The 16,073-nt window shown below is 51.6% G+C and overlaps 1 protein-coding gene across 1 annotated transcript in view; it reads right to left on the reverse strand.

The window, feature by feature from the left end:
* GRIK4 (glutamate ionotropic receptor kainate type subunit 4) overlaps window positions 1–16,073 on the reverse strand; it is a 415,050-nt gene that overhangs the window by 108,487 nt on the left and 290,490 nt on the right. Inside the window, exon 9 of the mRNA XM_045080424.1 lies at window positions 6,261–6,422. Within this exon, the coding sequence (XP_044936359.1) occupies window positions 6,261–6,422 (162 nt within the window). The remainder of the gene's footprint in view (window positions 1–6,260; window positions 6,423–16,073) is intronic.

Genomic DNA, 16,073 nt, shown 5'->3' on the forward strand with positions numbered 1-16,073 from the left:
GCTGAATGCACCTTAGCCAGTACCAAGGCCCCAGGGACCACCTTCCTCCCAGGGCACGGTTGCCCTCAGAGAGGCCTGGGCCCCCTCATCCCCCTCTAGAGGCTCTTCTTCTCAGGAGGCTGTGTGCTGGTCCCTGGCAGACCCCAGTCCCTGCAGACTGGCAGACGCCGCTCTCCGAGCCATTCCTCACACCCTCCCACCAGCCCCCAGGCTCCTTCCTGCCTCCTGCTTGCTGTTCCCACACGTCTGGGATGTGGTTTTCTTGGCTGATGTTCTCTTATTAGCAAATGATCCGGCTGCTGGGAGTGGGGCACGTGCCCGTCCACAGTGTTCTTTGGGCATCCTGTGCTCTGGGACCTTCGTGGTATCTGCCAGCGCTTCTAGGAACGGAAGCCTAGAGGGATGATGGGGGCAGGGGTCAGTGGAAGGGGGTCAGCCTCAAGTTTCCTGTCTCCTCTCCATCTGCATACTGACTTCAGAGAGGTGACACGGTGGCAGTCCCCAGTGAGCCCCGGGCTTCACGGGTCCTCTCTACGGCTGAACCTGGGCTCATCCGAGCAGAAGCCTTCTAAGCCCCCGAACACCATCCCTCCCAGCTGGGTCTCCTCAGAGTCTTCCATACACAGCCCCTGTCTCGCAGACTCCTGGTGAGGCTCCCAGGCCCTCCGCCCGGATCCTCCAGCTGCCTCTCTGAGCCCCGCTGCCCAGCCCACCCCAGATGCCCATCTCCTCCGCTCAGCCAGGTCCACCTCTGACCGGAGGGCCTAGGATCTCTGTCTCATCAACAGTTGGGCTCACTGCAGATCGCCATCCCAAAGCAGCCTGCTGCTCTCCTTGCTTTGGCTCTCTGCTATTATTTACTAGTTTAGCTCCGGCAAGCACTCAGGATTGCACCTGGGAGAAGGCGGCTCTGGTACCAACACAGCGCTCCGTCCCTGTCTCCAGTCTGGACGGAGACTCCCCTCGTTCTTGCTCCTGCCCGTCTCCCATCCCATGGCCCTTCCCTTCCCCACCCGCCTCTGTCTTTCCGTGGCTTCCGTGCCCCATCTGTGCGCACGCCTCTCTCGTCTTGTCTCTGCTTCCCCTGCCCCTGATCTTCTAAATATTAAATCCCCCAAACGGCTCAATCCTTGTTTAAAATCCTCTCCTCTTTTCTTGGCACCAAAATGTCGTTGGCAAGGGACTCTTGATTTCCCTTGTTTTTAAATTATCATTTGGTTCTTCATTGTTATTTCCTTTTGAGCTGTTTGTAAATTGTTTAGGGGAACGAAAGACTGTATAAATTAAGATGAAATCAATCTGACGCAGGGAACAGTGGCTGAGTTTCCGCCCCCTCCTCTGAAAGAAAAATAAGAATATCTTCCAAACACACCCCTGTAAACCTCATCTCCCCCTCCCCGGGCAGCTCGCTCACCCAGACCACTGGGATCCCCTTCTCTCGGATGCCCATTCGTCTCTGAACCTCTGTAGCTTAAACTCTGTCCCCCCAAATCAGACCAGGACAGGAGCCATTAAAATCTCATCGAATAGTCCGTACAATCTGGGTTTCATTCAATGAAATAAACACTTAATTACAAACATCTGTTTTAGCCTAAATTCTAATTACTTAACCTAGCCATCTGTAATTTTAACGATTTTCTACGAATTTTGTTCTTTGCAGTGTGATTAATGGGAACGGCACGTGAAATAGTGGGTATGTGTCTCCATCCCCAGCTCCCCCGCCCACAGCTCGCACAGCGTCAGGCGGGAGCAAGAGAGAAACGTGCTGTCAGCCACCTGGAGATGCATCCCGGGCCGGAGTGTGTGTGTGTGTGTCCCTGTGTGCTGAGCCCAGCTCGCTCGCTCTCTTTCTTGATGACTAACCCCTCAGCTCAGATGCTCCCTCTCTGTGTCCTCAGAGCAGCTGCCCTGCACACAAGGGGGGCACACACAATTCAGGAGGAAGAGAAACGGGACAAGAGAGATGCCAAGGGTGCAGAAGGCAGGTGGAGGGCAGGAGAGGAAGGGGAAGAGAAGGGAAGGATGTGATTGGGGGAGGGGAAAAGGAGAAGGAAAGAGTCCAGAGAGAAGGCACAAGAAGGAAGAGAGACCGGACCTGAGACAGAGCGCGCAGAGGGGAACTTCGAGAGAGAAGAGGACCCTGGAGGCAGGAGAGAGCGGGTCCCCGTGGAGGAGCTGGCTGGCTGCAGCCTTTTTAGAAAGCTGGATGGGGAGAGAGATGGACCTGGGCTTTCCTGGAACTGATTATTTCTCGCCTTCCAGCTCCCCAGCAAATGAAAGGGCTGGGCTGTTTGTGCTGGGAATTTCAACCCCCAAAGAGACAGGAAGAGGCACCGCTTTTCAAAAGGCAGTTGCTAAGTGAGAAGCCTTGAGAAGGATTTGTTGCTGTTTGAAGCTGGGAGCTTTCTTTCCATATTCTTCCAGGTGAGGAGTTTCTGTAACAGCTTCCCTTCCTCCTCAGAGGCACGGAGATGGTGGCTGCAAGGCTCTTGGCACAGAGAGGCTGTCTTGGGCTCTAATCTCCTTCTTCTGTGCCTCAGTTTCTCCATTTACCAAACAAAGGACGTGTGACCACTCTCATCTGCTATAGGATGTCATGAATAGGAAAAGAAGAGGTCGAGGTGGGATGATTTTGTGGGAAGCGCTCCAGGGTTTCTCAGCTCTGCGCACAGTTGAAACACATGGAATGAGCACCCTGGTCTCCTGAGCTAGAAAGAACACACGTCCCTATTTCGTCGGCAAGAAAACAGCAGGGCTCGGCGAAGAGAAAGCTGACTGAGGTAGCACCACAATCCGGGACACAGGACGGACTGTCCTCTCCTGGGGACCGGGGCTGGGTCTCAGGCTCATGCTTCATCTCCTCACATCGCCCCTCTGAAGTAGGCTTATACTCTTGTTCTCCACCCCAAATGTGGAGGGAGCCTCCAGAGAAACCCTCATTCCCTGAAGGTCCCCCACATTCTTGGGGAGCACAGGATGCTGAGGCTTTGGGAGGTCCGAGACTGAATGGGGAAGGACAAAAATGAGATCAGGAGGGCTACTTCCGTGTGACCGGACAGGCGGCCCCTGCTCCACCCTGGATGCCTTCACACCCTGCACGGTGTCCCGCACGTGCAGCGAGCAGCAATGTGGTCTTTGCATCCCCCTCTTCCGGGAAGCCTTCCCTCACCATTCCAGGCAGAACTAAGGGGCTTCACTCGGGTTCCACAGGGCAAGATCCCACAAGGACCATTTAACTAGCGGTGGAGGCAGATCTTACTTCACACATCACGAATCCCGAAAGGTAAAGGCTTTGGCTCTGCTTCACCGGGGTGGATTACGGGCTGGGTCCCCATCCTTCATTCTACCCTGGACTCAGGTCTTTTCCTTCTGACTCCTTACTTTCCTTCTCCAAAAGCGCAGAGTCTGTTTCCTCATTCCCTGACTTTGAAAGTGTCTGTGTGCCTTTCTTTGGCCAGCAACATGGTATGGCAATCGCTGTGTGCCCATTCTGGGAAATTAGCACTAAAAAGCCTGGTGCATTCCTACTTGCTTTGTCACAGCCCTGCCATTGCCTTGAGAAGATGTGAGGCCACCGAGGCGGATTCACAGAGAGAAGGGCTCAGATGTGCTGAACTCCAGCTGGGTTAGGAATCTGTAGCTAATCCTCCCTCACGCCCCAGACAAGCCCCAGACAAGCCGATCTGATGTACAGATCCATGAACTTACAAGAGGGCTGCACGTCACATGCTCCTGCGATTTGGGGGTTGATTGTTACTCAGCATTTATACAGCAAAACCTACCAGAAACATCTCCTAATACTTCTCCTTGAGGAGGCCCTATAACGTGTAAAATAAGCTCATTTGGTGAATAACTGATTTGAAGATAGACTTATGTTCCATTTTATGTTCAGAAAAATCTCCTAAAATGGTCGAGCAGAATCAGCCCCAAATGACAGGTAAAGAATTGGAGGTTCAGGGGCGCCTGGGTTAGGCCTCTGCCTTCAGCTCAGGTCATGATCTCAGGGTCCTGGGATTGAGCCCCGCATCGGGCTCTCTGCTCAGCAGGGAGCCTGCTTCCCTCTCTCTCCCTGCCTCTCTGCCTACTTGTGATGCCTCTCTAACCTGGCAAATAAATAAATAAAATCTTAAAAAAAAAAAAAAAATCAGAGGCTCAGAAGAGTTATGGAACTACCAAAGATCACAGAGCAAGAACCCGGCAAGGCCAGTGTTTGAATCCAGGTCCTCTGTGCCTCCGAGGCCAGTGGTCTCTCAGGCGCATGTGAGCATGGCCGGTCCTCAGCTGGCCTGCCTGTCAAGTCATGTGAGCACGGCCGGTCCTCAGCTGGCCTGCCTGTCAAGCCCTCTCACTGGGTCCTGGGCGGGCCTCTCCTCTGCCTGCCTGTGGTCGTTGTGAGCGCTAATGGAAGGGCTGAGCCCCTCTGAGAGCAACTAGAAATATGGCCCAGAGACTTCTTTATTTCACCAGGCCAGGTGCCGAATGTGGAGGAGTCTGGGCTGGAGAGCAGGCAGCAAGCTTTGCTTCCTTTCCTGGTACTACCCCGTGAGCCTTCCCAGGCTGCCCGCACCTCATCAGAATTTGGGAGCCATGGCTGCAAGACCGGCCGGGAGAGCAGGGGACAGGTCTGCATCCGGCTGGGAGGGACGAGCCTTGTCCTACCATGCTTGAGCATGTCCTGGGCCGTCCCAAACCCATCTACTGGTGGGGAGAAGCCCTTTCCTTCCGATGTCTCACCCCTGCCAAGTCCCTCCTGTGGATTCTCACCTCTTTCAGGTCTAAAATACTTCGTCGGAATGTGCTCCTTAAACTGTTCCCGAAACTCAGTTCTCAAGTGTCCTTCTACCCGGCTCCCTGCTCACAGCTCCCTGAGCTCTGCATGAGCTCTGACCCCTTAGTTACTCCTTCCTTCCAAGGACTGCCTGCAGCCTACGCAGTCCTTGAGGTACACGGCTTGCTGGAAGGGCCCTCCATCCACGCGCCTGCCTTCAGGAAGCCTATCTCTGGATCATGACCTTGGCCAACCACTAATTAGGTGTCTGTGCAAATACCCAGAAACACCCTTGCCCCTGGACATGTATCAAAGCCAGGTCTTGCTCCTATTTTAGGAGCCCTCCAGGGAAGGTCCCACGCCAGGAGGGTGTCCGGTTCCACTGCCACCTCCTGGGCCTACCTCTTTTCCAATTTGTTCTGTCTCTAGCTCACTGTTCCGCCTTCCTCCTCCCTGATTCCCTCATTCGTTCGACAAACACCCACTAACTACTCTCACTTTGCCAGGCCAGTGTGCAGTGGCACCACAAATGAAGCTCCTAGAAGGGGGAAAACAGCATAGCGATTAAAACTTTGACCTGAGTTCTGATGCTGGTTCCTCTGCTTGCTAGCTGTGTGACCTGGGCTGTTTACTTAACCTTTCTGGGCCTAGTTACATCATCGGCAAAGTGAAGATACTGAAAGCAGACCTTGGAAAAGTTACAAGAGCATCACATGAGCTATCTTATGAGGCTTTGGGAGGCTTAAATGTAACACGGGGGGGACAGGACCTAGAAAGCCAGACAATCCTGGTCTCCTGAGATCTCACCTTTTAACAGACGGACACAAGCCCGCATACTGGACCTGCCCCACAGAATAAGGACATCAAACCCAGTGCACTATGCTGGGGAAAACTCTGCTTCCATCACACATAGAGCAGAGGAAGGAAGTTCAAAGAGGAAGAACATGGGTGAGGGCACAGGATAGCCTCTCTGCATGAGCTCCTGCTCAGAGCAGTGGTCCAGCAGGATGGAGAGAGCCCTGCACCAGGAGTGAGGACATCTCAGAATCTACCATCACCCTTCGAAAGGCTTGATGTTCACCTTTGAACAAGACCTCCACGTCCCCACCCCGAGCCCCATTCCCAGGCTGGGCTTTGGTTTCCTATCCTGAAAAATGAGGACCTGATGAGCTACAAGTACCTTCCAAGAGGAGGACTGTGGATCCTCAATTCAGACAGTTCTCAGCAACAGCACGATCGGGAGTCTGGCCACAGGACATGCACGGACATCAGGATATCACTCAATGACAGATCCGTCCCTCTGCACAGGGCTCTCCCTACGGGCCTCCAAGAAGCTTGCTGCTCACAGCTCATTCCTCCCCAAACCTCCCTTGTAACCACTTCCCAGCACTGGTACACACCTCTCTCTGAGCGGGGGCCTGGACCGGGCTGGACCCCAGGAGGGTACCTGCGGGAGGAGGCAAACAGGCACAGTACTCCGGCGGATACTTACAGCAGGCCCCGTGAAGGGCACATGGTCACAGTTCTCCTGCCACGACTGGTTGAGGCTCTGGGCAAACTCTTGGAAGAAAGCATGCGACTGGTTGAAGATGGAAAATCCCAGAATGTTGACCCGGTCATCCACAAGGCTGTCCATTCTCTGCAGTGAGAACTCCTGCAAGACCCGTGAGTCAGAGAAGGGGGTTAGCAAGGGCAGAGGCATGGGGATGGAGCACGTCCAGGGCTCTCCTTCTAGTCCCATGAATGTTTGCTGGCAGGCACTCTGCTAGGTACTCAGGATCCAGAGAGAATCACGGGTGGCTCTTCTGAGAGCTCACAGTGTTGGGAGAGGAGAGAAATAAGTAGCATGATCTCTAAGAAAGGGGTACGTTTAACGTGCATGGCACGGGGAGAGGAAAAGTCCAATGAGCGTGGGGGAAGCAGGACTGTATGCACAGATGGTGTGACCCTTTGAGCTGAGCCTTGAAGGAGGCAGAGGCATCCTCTGGGTGGCAAATGAGGATGGACAAAGGTGATTCCAGAAAGAAGTCCCCATGGCGGCTGTGATCGGAAGGCACGGAGGTGAGAAATTGTGGCCCTGTCAGCCAATTGCCTGCCGGGTACTCGGACCGGGCAGCACTGCTCCAAGTGTGGTCCCCGGACCACCTGCCATTGGAACTCTCTGAGATAGCTTTAAAAAAAAATATCGGGGTGCCTGGGTAGCTCAGTGGGTTAAGCCTCTGCCTTCGGCTCAGCTCATGATCTCAGGGTCCTGGGAACTTGCTTCCCCCCCTCTCTCTCTACCTGTCTCTCTGCCTACTTTGATCTCTCTCTGTGAGTTAAATAAATAAATAAAATCTTTTTTAAAAAATGTGGCAATTCCTGGGCCCCTCCCAACACCCACTGAATCCGAATCAGCTGAGCTGAGGGCTGGGAGTCCGCCTTCTCAATAGGTCCCAAGGTCACATGCACAGCAATGCTTGGGAGTTGCCGGGTGAGCACGGGGGATACAGGGGTGAGGGAACAGGAAGAGAGGAGGCTGGGGAGGTCAGCAGAGGTCAGAGCTCAGCGGCCTGGCCAGCAGGTGAGGAAACCCACACTTCATCCTATAGGGGCTGGGATCGGAGGGGACTGTTGTCAGGGGAGTGACAAAGCCAGGTTTGCTTTAGAAGAATCTCAGCCTGGAGGTCTGCCCATAGGGTTGTGCCTTCGCTTATTATTACATTTTCCCATTCATTTAACAGATACTCGAGTACTTATCATGAGCCAGACCCAGGCACAAAAGATGTTCCAGGCACAAAAGATTCGAACAAGAGAGACTCATGTCCTGCTCTCAAGGAGGCTGTGGGTTCTTGGAGGAGACAGACAGTAAGCACACACAAAAAACAGAATTTCAGCCATCTACGGGAACAATAGTGGAGTAGGGGAAGCTGCTTTGAATGAGGGAGTCAGAGAGACCCCATCCAGGGTAGTGACATTTAAAAGCTCAAGGGCATGCTCCCAGGAGCCACCGCCCTCTTCCAGGGCCCTGGCTGGCTGGAGTCAGCTGCTCTCCCAGCAAGATAAAACCTGCAGGCACCAGTCCCATGGAGGCTGGTCAATGTCAAAGGGAGAAGAATCGCCCTCCTCCGGCATGGCTGAGCTCAAGGTGTGCGGGCCCTCCAAGGCTGTGTGTGAGGAAACCCGGCAAAGCAGGTGTGCATTTACTTAGCTCACCAATCCTGCTCCTGGAAGAGTGGCTTCCAGCACAGGTCAGGTCATGTTCATGCCCTGAAGTCACACCCAATGCACCCTCATTCCGAGCACCTTGCACAGAGCTCTGTAGTTACAGAGCCCAGGACAAACCCAACAGCCACTCAGCCTATTGGGACAGATGGCAGGAGCCCCGGGCTTCCTTTCCGGCTGGGCCGAAGCACTGCGTACACCGCATTGCAGACTCCTTTTCTTAAGACATAGCCCGGCCGGGGCCCCTGGCCTGTCCCTGCACACTCACCTATGGTAGCCGCTGCCAAGGCCTGAGGCCGTGGGCCGGAGCTCCCGGCCCAGAGTCCAGCCTGATGAACCACAGCTTACAAACTAGAATGACAAAGGCTCTTTTGGAGCCTCCAACCCCTGACAGCGTGGAGCCCGTTAAGGATTAAGTATATTTTGGATCCTGCCGCATTCCCGTTAGGGGAACACAGACGTGCCAGAGAACGTATTGACTCATAAGCTGATATTATCTCTGGGCTCTCGAACAGGGCAGCTGCCTGTGCGCTGTGGGCTCCCAGCAGCACGAGGGGCAGATGGCTAATAAGAAGAGATGCATCTGGCAAGGGGACCGGGGGGGAGGTGGTGGGGGCACAGAGCCAGGCTGCTGTCAGGCAACCAAGGGGCCTCATCAGCGGGAAGGTGCCCCCTCTCCCTTGGCTTTCCTCATCACTCCTCCCCTCCACCCTCTCTCTGACACCTCCTGATGGAAGGAGGCCCATCTCAAGGGAGCCCTGATGTCTCAGATGTCTACACACTCCCCATGGCAATAGGTGCGTATAGTGAGTAAGGGCTTTGGCATTCAGATCTAGGTTCCGCACCATACTGGATGCCCTTAGGGAAGGACCTCTCTGGGCCTCAGATCCTCATTTTAAAATGAGGAACCATCCTGAGAGCTACCCAACAGGCTGTTTCAAGAAACATGGGAAATGCACGCAAAAGGCTTTACACTATATTTTGCACATGGAAGTGTTCAACGTAGGACAGTGACCGATATACGACCCTGAGCTCTCGGGCACCTTCCGGCCCTCAACGGTAGTTCCACTTATTTAGGAAACATGAGTTAGGAAGGTGTTTCCTTCAATTCTGTGCTCTGGGCAGAGGAAGACTGAATGAGTTAATTACAGGCACTTAGAGACGACCCTTTTAGAAGTCAGCCCGTCTGTCTTCTTGCTTTTAATTCCTACCTTCTTATCCCTCAATTATATCTTTTTTTCAAAGGCCCCCCTTAAGATAAAAAGATCCAGGAGCTTCCTTCATAATTCATTCTATTTATAATGACTCATGGGAGAGCTTACAAAAGGACAAAAAAGGGGATGGTGTGTTCTCTTATCATAATTTCCAGGGACACTCTAGACTCTACTCCCTGAGGGCCCTCTCAGGTAGGAAGTGCCTCTTTATGTCTAAACTTGGACTCTTCTGCTGCTGCTGAAGGCTGAACTCTAAATGAATAATGGGAAACCCCTGACCACTGCCAGTTTCTATACAATGAACACCTTCTAAGCCAGTTTTTGCCCAAATGTATTCCTGGGGACACTAGCTTTTCCAGGATGTTAAGAGAAATTTCACAGAAACAAGGTTCCCATTTAAGGTGAGAAGACACTGTATATTATTTATATCTGTATTTTCAAGATTCATCACGCACACTAGCAGTATGAAAAACTTAAAGAAATCCTGCAGGAAAGTAGCTTGTTTAAATTTTGTTCAACCCAGAACCCTCCAAATGTATTACCATGGAACACTTCTTTCTCCCCAAACCCACGAGGGTCTCACAGAAGTGTTCTACAAAATGTACTTTGGGAAATGCTACTCTTTTCTGAGGGAGAGGTGCGGGAGAACTGTGTGCGTGCAAGTGGGAAGAGTGAAAGAAAGAGAGGGAGAGAGAGCCTGGCGTGGGGCTGGGGTTCACGATGCTGAGATCATGACCTGAGCGGAAATCAAGCATCAGCCACTTAACCGACTGAGCCACCCAGGAGCCCTGGGAAATGCTACTCCAAACACATTCAAGAAAATATGGATTATATACCCCCAAATCAAGTGGCGGAAACATTGTGCTGAGAGGGATATTTCATAAAATTAACAATTTCAGGATTAAGAGCCATCTGGTTCCTGCTGCCCACCACAAGCTGTAGGAAAGCACACCTGGCTCACTTGGTTCCCTGTGCCCCCTCCCCACCGACCACACAGTCCGCTGGCTGCAATCGTACTTGAAATGAGAGAAAGGGCTGGAAGTCCTGGGGTTAAACAGGTTCTTACTGGGGGGGAGGGGGGGCCTTCATTCTCTTCTTATAAATGGTTCAGGAAGGGAAATCCTGAGGGTCCCCGCTCCCAATGGGACTAGAGTCCATTGCTGTGACACGAGGGGAACCAGGGTGAAGAACAGAGCCAGGGGCCACCTGGTAAAGCTGAGCGGCAGAACAGACCAAGCGCGGATCTACAGTGACCCCAAATCTGCATGAATTTGTGACATCCCCTGCACTGCCATTACCTTCTCGTGGCCTCTCTCCCTCCAAAGGCCTGTATGTTTACAGAGAACAACAATGTCAGGCTTGTCATTGAACCCCATGCTGCCCCCAGCAGAGTGCCTGACGCCCGCAAGCCGTCTGCTAAATGCTGGCTCAGGGCTGTTGATTGAAGACGTTTCTCACTGACCGAGGACCCCGGGGTCCTCAGGGCGCCTAACTCTTACCTAGTCTCCTAGTCTGCTGTCTTCATCCCACAGAAGATGTACAAACATGAGTAAAATTTGCACCACGCCCTGATTATCCTCTGGAGGTTGCATTGTTGTATCTTGAAAAACAAACTCCGGACAGCTTGTTTTCTTATCTTTTGACTTTCACATTAGAACATTTTAAAATGTGTATGCATGCACACATGTATGAGAGAGAGAGTGTGTGTGCGTGTGTGTGTGAATTTTTGAGTGTGCAAAGATTTGCAGGGAACTACATAACTGCCATCAAAGTTCATGTCGCAGCTACAAACGGATACAGGGGATGGTTACCCTTGAATGAGGGCCATTTTGAACAGGCCTGGAAGGAAAGCCTCATGGCTAAGGGTTTGAGAGCGACACGGAGAGGTCATCGGGAATGGTACAACCTAGGGAGCGCCCCTCACTTTCTCCAGCAGGGGAGACATTTCCAGTGTCCTGGTCCACCAACAGGCATCCACTCACCAGCCACCTGCAGGGACTTCCTGGCTCTCCAGCCACAGAGCCAAGGGCAAGGGCAGGCTGTGGGTCAGGGGACAAGGTCAGTCGACTAGAGCTAAAAGCACAAGAACTTTGAATGATCCAGATTCAGTTTCTGTGCTCAACTTTAGGAAGAAAAGCAAGAAGGTAAAACATGGGCTCCTGGATACAACCCATCCCCTACCCCTACATCGCCTGGGCCTGGGTCTGGGCAAAATGGGAAGTGAGCAGAGGTGACAATCTCTGATGTTCTGTCTCCCTGGCAGCCCCTTCTCCTTGTATTCCTAACCCAGGAAGCGTATTGCTATTCCCCCAGCGACATAAGCTGGAAACTGCAAATCCTCCTCATCTTTTAACTCCATTTCCAGTCAGTGGGCAATTTTGTCAAATCTGTCTCTCAAATGTTCCCTGAATCTCTTGAGTCTGTCCCTCCTTTTCCAACCCTACCAGGTCCGGCCTTCATCATTTCTCCTTTGCAACAGCCCGTTATCTGAGACCACACCTCTGATCTCAGGAGCTAGGGCTACGCCACTGCCCAACTCCCAGGTGCCATTGACATCCACAACAGTGAGAGTGGCGGCCCCTGGAGTTGTGCAATGTGGCAGTCTCATCAGGACACATCCGGTTGTAGTAAAAAGAACTAAGATGATCCTGAGTTCCAATCCTGACTTGGCCACAAACTGGTTGGGAGATGCTGGGCAGGTCAGTAACCTCTCTGAATTTCAGCCTATTCACCTGTAAAATGCAGGAAAAGTACATCTGCCTTGCCGGGGTAATCCACGGAAAGTGGCTCGTGCACCGTTAGGCATTCATGACATCTGATTCCTGTTCTCCCCAAACACAGTTCACCCTCCACCCTGCCCCCTTTCTCTTTCTTTCTCCCCAATCCTATGCCACTGGCTGGATCCTGACAAAGGGAAATATTTGGCCTGGGGGCTTTTCCTCTCTCTCACTCTCTAAGAAGCTTTTTTTAGCTACTTGTCAAATGAGAAAAGTTTTGCTAAACAAGTCACCATAAGGTGTTAATTGCACGGTGTGGCTATTTGTGTCAAGACAGAAGGCTTGAAGTTCCAGATCTTCCAACCATAAATAATTATAACAAAGCAATACTTAGAATAATAATAATTGCTACAACGCAGTGACCACCAGTTGTGGGCCTGGCAAAGCTGAGCACTTTCTGAGCCGGGTTTCCATTCCTCCCGACAGCAGCCCGATGACACAGGAGCGATCATTGCCGTCGTGAGGCTGCCTTCAGCAGCCTCAAGACCCAGAACAGTGAAGCAGCTCTCCCTAGGGCACATGGCTGTGAACAAAGGGGACTGGATTCAAAGCCAGGCCCAGCTGACGTCAAAGCCAGCGCTCCAGGTTTTCATCCCCCCCACTCGCCTCCATGTGGAAGCACCAACCACCAGAGGCCCTCCGAGTTCACTGTGAGATGCTATAAAAACAGCTGGAAAATTGAGTTACAATTGATTTCAGGACGTAGAGTTCAACTTAAAGACCGATGAGAATATTCACGGCTACAAAATGAACACCTGTAGCCTGAACATACCAAACATCCACTAAATCTCTCCATGAGAAGGATTTTAATTACATAGGGGTCTGGGGGCTTGGGGCGGGGCCCCAGACTGAGCCACTGAGCGATGATCTTGAGGACCCGGGAGAGGGAGGTTTGCTCCACCCCATTCAGCGTGAAGAGCCCAGAGAAGGGACAGGAGCAAACACCGGGTGGACGCAGGTGGAGAGGGGGGCCTGGAAATAAAGGCGGCGGAACTGAAGGTGCATGTGGCTAAGGTGCAGAGGGAAGAAGGTGATGATGCTGCTTCATAACCTTGACCATCTGGCATGAGTCCTTCAGGAGCCTCAGTCATCCTTAAAACCCTTCTAAGGTCACCATCATTTGAGGCACGGATGCCTCCCTGCCATCTCACTCACTGGGCGGTCTCACTCATTGCTGTGTCCTTAGTGCCTAGAGAAAGTCGGTGACACCAAAAGCTGGCTCGCTGGTTTAATGAAATGATTAGGAGAATAATTGTTCCGGACAGAACAGGTATCAATGCAGAGCTAGAACATTCGAAGGCATATACTGTCTCTCTGGGTATCTGGTCCTGGATTTTCCTCAATATAAACCCATGTTGCAAAACCAGTCTTGGTTTTTACATTTTTTAATCGCTTCATTTTTTATCTCTTTTAATTAGACAAGTTTTCTCGGTACGAAGTGGGGGAAATGACACTCCGCGGTATTGATGTGAGGCTTAAAAGAGATAACGCACAGGAAAAGCCCTCCATTGATTCAAAGGATGATATGAATTCCTTGAGTTACTAGTATTAGTAGAAGGAACAATGACAATCGCTCGAGGCAGGCATCTTGCGTGCCCTTTGAGGCACTGTTAACAGGCAATGAGGAGACCGCGGAGGCCACCAGACACGCCACGAAGATGAGCCTCTCCAGTCCTGTGTAAAATCCTCAGCGGCCCAAGAATCTAAGAGCTCCCTTCCCGCCAGGCCACGGGCAACCCCTAAACGGTGCCATCCTGATGCCTGATGACCTCTGAAATGTCCCCCAATTGGGCCACCGGGACCCAATCAGGCTGTGATTGTCTTTATAGACCCTTTCCCTCCAGAACTGGTTTCTATTCTTAACAATGACATTTCAAACACACCCTTGCTTTTTGGCTGCTTTCAACGAGGAATCTGCCCTTGGTCCCTTCATCTCTGTGCCCAGCCCTGGCCTCTCACTGCCTGAGGGAGGAGACCAGCAGCTTGCACCACGCAAATCACAAGCCATTCATTAAACATCAATTTCTTACTGAATTAATAACATTTACTACTGCTGTGGACATGGTTCCACATAGCTTACGAGACACTTCCACGTATCACTTCTGGTCCTCACGAGCACACTCAGACCGGACAGGACATTCATATCCCCATTTGGGGGAAAAAGGAACTAAGGCGCCTGGATGTTAACCATCTTGCCCAGAAGACAGGTGGGATTAAGATCCAGGTACTGGCATATAAGATCAGTGCTGATTATCTCATGTCTCCCAAGTGTGTACTCAGAACTAGGTCACCAGGAGACACGGTATGAACTCAAATGCATGTGCCCTTCAATGAGGTTGTTAATGACTGACAACTTCTAATATTCTCACCCCAGGAGTACTGAGAACACCAGAGGATTCCAATTTCTTAAGCCATTATTATGAAGCTGGATTGATGGAAGATATCCATAAGATGATGTCACTCCCAAACTTGAACTCCTTATCTCCCACCCCCAATCTGACCCCCTCCCTTGGTTGCTTATCTGTGAATGTGACCCTTATCCACCCATCATTTGGTCCAGAATTAATAACTCCTTCTCTGTTTCTCCCATTCTATCACGTTCCCTATCTCATTCTTTCCTGGGTGGGTACATTCATGGTCGTTGGAGAATGTTTTACATCGTCAATGATCTCTTGAGTCTTTCCCCTTCCCTCCATCCCCTTACCCTCTGCCTCAATTCAGATCTTCACCAGCTTTGTCTTGGACTAACAACTAACTGGTTTCCCTTCCTCCAGTCTGGCATTTCTCCAAGCTCCTTGTTGGTGCTATTGCTGGAGGGATCGTTCTAAACTATGCATTTGATCATGAGTCGCTCTCCATTTCCCAGTGCTTTTTACAGCAAACAGGACAAAAACGAACTCCTTAGTTTGACACACGTCTTTTTTTTTTTTTTAAGATTTTATTTATTTATTTGACAGAGAGAGAGATCACAAGTAGGCAGGGAGTCAGGCAGAGAGAGAGGGGGAAGCAGGCTCTCTGCTCAGCAGGGATGCTGAGGCAGATGCGGGGCTCGATCCCAGGACCCTGAGATCATGACCTGAGCCGAAGGCAGTGGCTTAATCCACTGAGCCACCCAGGCGCTCTGACACATGTCTTTTCATGCTGTGATTCCTGTCTACCTCTCTGCCATTCTTCACTTTGCCCTCTTCTATCACCCAAAGCAGGCAGAACTGGCCATGGCCTCCACTGGGCCACCACTATACTTCACGGCTATCCCTATCATCACTCAGAGCCTTTTATCACGTGAGTTTGTTCAAAGCTACTTCCCCAGGACTGGGTGCTCCGGACACACACTCATATTACCAGCATCTACACTGGTGCACAACATAGAGAAAGAAGTCTACACTTAATCGGATGAGCATCTGACTCTTGATTTTGGCTCAGGTCACGATCTCAGGGTCATGGGATCAAGTCCTGCAGCAGGCTCCTCACTGAGTAGGGGTTCTACTTGGGATTCTCTCTCTTCCTTTTCCTCTGCCCCCCCATTTCTCTCTTTAAAATAAATAAATAAAATCTTTTTTTTTTTTTAAAGTCAACACTATTTACTGATTAAATTTAAGCAGGAAGCCCCTGTCAGGCTGTCCCCCATCTTACCCCATGGACAGCCCAGACGTCACTGACTTCACAAGGCTCTCCTTTAGGGCTATAGCCATTCATCTTTCCCAGGGAACCTAAGGCATGGCAGAAGTCATGGGACAGAAGTCAGGCTCCAGACCTGTGTCTCACAAGTACTCTCAGCCTTTCTCAGGAAAGCCCTGGAGCCACCAGGAGTCGAGTCTGCTGGGTACCCTTTCACACACACACCCCCGGCACCCCCACCCCGGGTTCCTGTCTGTCTATGAAATCTGCATCAAAGCCTCTGGTCTCTGCAGGCCGGGCAACTGCTCTTTGTGGAATGGGTCTTTGAAGAAAGCAGCAGCTGGGAGACTAATTCGTATCTGTCAGTGAATTCCATTTAATGGGAGATTTGGTCCTAAACCTCTCAGCCCCCAAATCTCCTGGATTCTTCTCCCCACATGCTTCCTATTCATTTATCCCCGTGACCTAAACACGTATACCCCTTCCTCCCAG

This window comes from Mustela putorius, unplaced genomic scaffold (genome assembly GCF_011764305.1).
Source record: "Mustela putorius furo isolate JIRA1106 unplaced genomic scaffold, ASM1176430v1.1 tig00000460_pilon_pilon_pilon, whole genome shotgun sequence".
NCBI classification, from domain to species: domain Eukaryota; kingdom Metazoa; phylum Chordata; class Mammalia; order Carnivora; family Mustelidae; genus Mustela; species Mustela putorius.